Genomic DNA, 6,094 nt, shown 5'->3' on the forward strand with positions numbered 1-6,094 from the left:
ATTGCCGGCATTTTGTGCAGACTGATGCGTTCGCGACCTACGTGCTGCAAGTAATAAGGACTTCCACAAAATATGTTTGAGGCATAGTTTTAAGATGTAGCAGGTTACCTGCTTCTGAGCTGTATGGATTCCTTATTTTGGTCACAACTCCTCTGCAAAGGGGAATTCATAGTCCATAGCACAGCAGTCGCAACGAAAGCCCGATGTTGGGAGATGTTAATAACAGGGCGTCGAAGCCTGAAAAGTTGTGATATTTTGGCCCTCTTCAAAGTCGACCATTAAGAACGTTGCCATAGAGCTAACGTTCGAAATTTACGATCATTAAGGTGGACGGGAGGGCAGTGCCCCTCGAGCGCTTTCTTCCTACATTGATATTTCACACCATATGACACATGACATGCGCCACGAATGCTATGCGTGTTACAAGGGCATGAAGTTGAGCTAAATAAGCTGCATTCGTCGCAAAATGGCGTGTCGGCCTGATTGCGGCTCTGATTGGAACATTGTCACGCACCCCGCTTGGGCTAAATTATAGGCACGCAACCACCCAGTCTCGACGCAGATGCTTGTGAGAGACACTTCTCGACCGCAAGCATCGACGCGCGCCGGTACGCGCCGGGCACTCCGGTGGGTCGGAGACGGAGCCAGTCCCAGCTGACGGCGGTGTGGGTCAGGCGGCCTCAGCTGGAACGCGCCGCCCCTGGACAAACTGAGGCCACAGGTCAGGTGAGCCGAGGGCGCACTCATTGCGGGGTCGCGGTCATGCTGGGGTCAGTTCGTGCCGCTTCGAACTCGGTCAGGTTAAGCCACGAACGCAGGCTTTAAAAAATAGTGCATTTATGACAGGGGCGCTCAAAGTGCAAGTGCTCAAAGTGCGTTTGGAGATGAAGTTTCCTAACTCAGGTTTGTAAATCCTAGGATTTTATCCTTTTTTAATATGACAATCGCGTATGGTGGTCAACGCATCTGCCAAAGGAGGCATTTTAAGGCGGTTGTAATTATATTTTTTATGTTTACATACATGCCTGTCGGTTGTTCACAGCACGCTATGTTTTATGGACGTTTATCTTCAATGTAATCATTCGCATTTTGACGTTGAAATTGTGTGTACATATTTTATAATGTGCGTGTCAATCTTCAACATCGGGAGCGCATGTGTTCATCGTCACTGCTCCTTTGGATGTTCGACCGACATAATTATACGTGCATTTATAGCCCCAGCCAATTCATGGCACTTAATCGAAATTCCTCGGTGGAAACTTTCCGCTACTTAATCTCTCAACGAGGAAAAATTGCAGCCTACCATGCATGCTCTCGAACGTCTCCCTTGCCAACGTGCAGCAGTGGGCCAAACTTTGTGGCAGTTTTCCAGAGGATTTGCTTTTACTTCCAGATGCGTGATGACTGCAGCCATAAGATAAGCATGAGGCTCACCCCGCTGACAGTATGGTACCACTTTGTAAAGGTTCTAGGTAAGGCACTGCCGCATCAAGCATCTGAACCACCGCTGACGTTGACACGATGTTCCAAGTGGCGTGCTTTACAGTTGGTTTCGCAAGCGTAAAGCTCCCGTCAGAACCTAACCTGTCATACATGACGCAGGCCAAAAAACTGAGTCTCGCGGCGTGGTGTATATTTCTGTTTGCATGTATATGCTAAGTACGTGTATGTGCCTTTTCCTCTGTATGAATATCTGTTGACTGTGATGGGCTCGCCATAACCACGTAACTAACGATATCAGTGGTGAGGAAATGCACCAGCCGTGACATCGGAAATGTCACCAGGTGACCCAGATCACAGGCAGTCACTGCATCAAGTGTCTGTGACGACCTTTTCGGCGTCACTCCAGCAAATCTGTTCGGCACATGTGTACCTGCAGTGTGTATACAAAGTTTGGCTGTCCTCAGGTGTGAGTTGCGTCGTTTGGGACCAGTGGTGGACCTACGATGGCATATCAGGTACGTTAGAAGCTAGGAGTTAGAGCACTGAAGCGAATGTCCCGTTAGACTGCCCTATATATGGAGCTGATGATACATACACTGCGTATTTTAGGAGTCGCCAATTTTCGTTGGAACCTGTCTTTTAAATCAAATCTGGCGTTTAACATCGTCATCACTCGTTGCAAGTATTACGTGCGATGTTCAGACCATGCTACAGATACAGATAAGTGCACAGCCTATGCGAAATTTGCGGGGATGAGTTTGCGTCGGCTGACGTTTTGCACATTGGAGAATAAGCAGTATTGCATACACAGCACATTTTAGCACTTGCAGGGATCAATAAGGTCTCAAGGCCATTTCTACTTTTCGGATGTAATTGTGAACGAGTGGCCTAATGACCATTGGTTACCTGCGATGTGTACTGATTTTGTATCGATCATGGTCTTTTTGGCAATGTCTAACCTGAAGCAGACGACTCACTTGCCAGCAGTTTGGGGTGACAGATATGTCTACTTACTGCAATATACCAAGCTTGTACAGGTTATTTTGCATTGAGTTACAGTTTCCCTGTTAATGTTTAACGTCATCTTCACACCAGACGGGCTAAGAACACCATGTGTCGATTCCTGAAACGGCGCGGAACGCCGCATCAAGCTCTGGGCCGACCAGCACGTGTACTCTCGTTCTCGTTCTCGCTCCGACACTCGTTTATTCCGCCAGGCACCTCGTACTGGGGGGTGTTTAACCCGGACTGGGGCACGTGTCACAAGGGTCGTCGGCAGTCGCCCATCAACGTCGAGCCCGATTCACTTCTGTTCGACCCACAACTGGGCTATCTACACGTCGACAATGCCGCCGTATGTGTCCCGCCATATTCTGCCTAATTGTATATGACGTCTTGTGTTGCTTGTCCGCATTTTAAAAGCAGCTCATTGCATTTTTAGACGTCCTTTACGCAACGCTCCGTTCGGTTGGCACTACCTTGCCTTATTAAACTCACGTAGATTTTGTGAAGACTGTTTGACTATAGCCCTGTCTTTTGCTTGCAGCATCTCTGCACTTTTCTGCCATCGTCACATCTCAAAGCGCGATCCAGTTCGCTGGCCTGCTTTATTCATGCAACATCGTGCAAAATGAAAATGTGTTGCACCTTCCCGCGCTTTTTTGGAACATCTGGCACCAAATGTATCACCGACCTCACGTGACATGTGCCAAAGGATGTGGATAGTTTACGTTGCCTCATTTTGATGTCTGTGGCTTTTGCTTTCTGTGCACACGGTTGGTGGGATTGGTTTACTCAGATATTTTCCACCAATCGCAGCCGCCGTGATTGTAATCTACCGAAGGATCAGTTTTGGTTGTCCCAGCAGCTGGTGCGCTATCAGTTGACTCAGGGATGATGTGTCATGTGTCAGGCCCCGCCAAGCTGTGAAACCAACCGTCTTGTGTCTGTTGCAAGCACGGATAGCACCCAACTTACTCTAAGACACGCTATTCGTGTCAGGTGCAACCCAACGCGGCTCCTATTTCCACGGCCTCCGCCGAATCACAGCGTCAAACTTTGAAACAAGGTGCTGTACGTGTGCGACGCTGAGGCTGTGCCTGTGACAGGTGTCGGGCTGCCTGAGGAACTCCGGGCACGGGCTGGTGTTCAGCGTACTGGACTCGCACCGGGGTCAGGTCAATATCACCGGTGCCTCGCTCAGCTACGGGTCAGTAGTCCACCTTTAAAACAGTAATGCGTCGCGTGTCGTCGCGAATCTCTTCATGACACGAAGCGGCTGGAGAGGTCATATCAGCGCTCAGAGGTCATAGATTTACCGGGATTCGAGCCCGGGCCCCCATGCAGGAGCTAAAGGCCTTGCACTCGGTCATGATGCCCCCTGGAAAGAACAGCGATCTATTGCTGTGGTAGCAATTCCGAACTTGAGTGTGTCTGCTTTCGTCTATTCGTGCTTGGCTTTGTCGCGACCGCAGTGCTGTCTTTTTGCTCATCTGACCTTTTATATACAGTTATCAATTCCAAGAAGTTCACATCCACTTCGGAATGAAGAACGCTCGGGGGTCGGAACACCAAATATCTGGAAAGCCATTTCCGGCTGAAGTAAGACTTCCGAGCTCGTTTTGCTCTGATTAAGGCGCTCGTAGGGTGCAGTTGTGACATTTCAGAAAATGTTTGTGTTTAACATGTATCAGAGCGACCACATAAGCAATAAGCGCACGTTGACTTTGCCGTATCTGTGAAGCCTTATTATTGCGCCGGTGGCTAGCTCAAAGTACATAGTAATAACCTCTCTGTTGGCGTGAGTTGGGCAGGAAAATACCATCTGTAACGCCAGCATATGAAGCATGACTTTCACGCGCAGGAGGGCGATTAATGCAATCTGATGTCGGCACGAACACGCACATGGAATGTCCGAAACGCGGTGAATTTGTACACCGTCTGATCTCTACGCACTGACTACCCACCTGACAATCATGAGATCACTGGCGGGAAGCAAACGTTCATTGCTCTCCACCATACGGCATTGTTACAACAACGGTCCTTCGTTCGAAGGCCCATACCACAAAAACAGCAGGCATGGCGCGGGCAGGCCGCACGCCGCACAGCGGTTAGCTGCCGTTTCACGGAGCCTAACCGCCGGACGCGTGGCCACCCCTCCGCAGGTCCAGCTGTTGGGATACAACGCGAACCTGTATCCAAACCTGACAGCTGCGGCCTCCGGCAACAGCGGCATTGTTATCGTCGCGGTGCTAGTTCAGGTGAGATGTCCTGCCCGCATGTTGTCATGTGGGCGTGCGGCGATGCGTTCACCGCAGCACATGATATCCGCCTTTACTGAAGCAATCGCGAGGAGTGATACGTGGAAGTGAAGCTGGTTTTCCGGGATGAGGGTGGAAAGTGAACGTGGGCGGGGAATGAAGCAGCGGCATAGCCTCGCAAAATGAATTTGGGGGTGTTGAAGTGTGAAAAATGGCAAAACCTATCCCCAAATAGGCCACCAATCGGGTCTTTGCCCACATCCCCATATTTTGGCACACTTTCTTCCCAAAGTTGACGAGAGCCCAAGCTGAGGAAGGGGGGCTGGAGCCCTCCCCCGCAGAATACGAAACAACACCCATGTAATGAAGATAGGACTTCGGGCGCGGCGGCAGGGCAGAATTGTTGGCTCGGAAACCGGCAGCCATGCCTGGGGTGCACGGCCGAACTGAAAAGTCAAGTTAAGAAAGTGGGGCAATACCACGGCACTTTTTACATACTGTTGGTTCCTGTAGGCAGTTGTTCAGGGAGCTGCTTCTAGCGACGTTTGTTTTACGATCGATAGAACAAAAAATAAACGGTTGACACCTTGGAATCACAGCATTTTCCTTGCTCGACACCGTAATCAGTTTTCTTTACTCAAGGCTCATATGCTTATGCTGGAGCATAGCTTAGGTCGGGAGGAACCGGCATTTCTTTTTGCGTTCGCTTTCGTCCTTTTTAGGGCAACGATCTATTATTCATGCAAAGGCTTCCAGCTATGGCTGACCGAAATGAATGCTGATTAAGCTTACTTATGTTATAATACAATGACTACTGCTTCCCATTATGGCATTCGATGGCTGGTTCCGTTAACCAGCAAGTTGCAGGACTAACAAATCATCCACCAAAGGTTCAGATGCCAAGCTGAGTGCTGCACTAGCTAAGGTACAGTCGGGGACGGCAACTCGCTATCCAAATCACCCGGGCAAACTAAAAAATCGTACAAAATAGCATTGGTTCTTAGAACCAATGCACAAAGGAGAATTTAGGTAAGCCCCTTGAGGTAAGGTGGGCGGAAAAACAAATGGCCCTAGAAGGCGCATCGGAGTGGCTGTTATCCTAGGCATTCTGTGGAGCTTTGTTGGGTTATTATTGGGAAGCTTGAAATTTAAAACACCGTGAAACCTTCATGGTTTCCCAGTTGTGTGTAAGCCGTGGCTCCGGAGCTGGCCCCGGTGAGACCAGCCGCTGTCCTGAGCTTGGAGGGAGCGCCTGCTGCACTGAACCCGGTGCTGGATCCGATGACGTCACCCGCTGCCCTGGGGACGGAGAGAGCGGCTGCTGCGCTGGATCCGACGCCGGATCCCGTGAGGCCAGCCGCTGCCCTGGGGTCGGAGAGAGCGGCTGCTGC

General features: G+C 50.1%; 1 protein-coding gene across 1 annotated transcript; it reads left to right on the forward strand.

The window, feature by feature from the left end:
- Positions 1 to 1,423: 1,423 nt before the first annotated feature.
- LOC119108232 (carbonic anhydrase-related protein 10-like) lies at positions 1,424 to 6,054 on the forward strand. Its single transcript, XM_037231815.1, has 5 exons — positions 1,424 to 1,444; positions 1,850 to 1,958; positions 2,661 to 2,797; positions 3,552 to 3,652; positions 6,015 to 6,054. The coding sequence occupies exons 1-5, from the start codon at positions 1,424 to 1,426 to the stop codon at positions 6,052 to 6,054; spliced, it is 408 nt and encodes a 135-aa protein (XP_037087710.1).
- Positions 6,055 to 6,094: the final 40 nt, after the last annotated feature.

The sequence above is a fragment of the Pollicipes pollicipes genome, unplaced genomic scaffold, assembly GCF_011947565.3.
Source record: "Pollicipes pollicipes isolate AB1234 unplaced genomic scaffold, Ppol_2.1 Scaffold_6686;HRSCAF=7923_pilon_pilon_pilon, whole genome shotgun sequence".
Classification (NCBI taxonomy): domain Eukaryota; kingdom Metazoa; phylum Arthropoda; class Thecostraca; order Pollicipedomorpha; family Pollicipedidae; genus Pollicipes; species Pollicipes pollicipes.

What these genes read in the sequence shown, in the direction of transcription:
- LOC119108232 (XM_037231815.1), top strand. Translation starts at nt 1,424, where the DNA reads ATGAGGCTCACCCCGCTGACA. An exon ending in GACCTACGATGGCATATCAG is followed by an intron (nt 1,959 to 2,660) that starts GTACGTTAGAAG and finishes TTATTCCGCCAG; the next exon opens with GCACCTCGTACTGGGGGGTG. An exon ending in GGTGCCTCGCTCAGCTACGG is followed by an intron (nt 3,653 to 6,014) that starts GTCAGTAGTCCA and finishes CTGGGGACGGAG; the next exon opens with AGAGCGGCTGCTGCGCTGGA.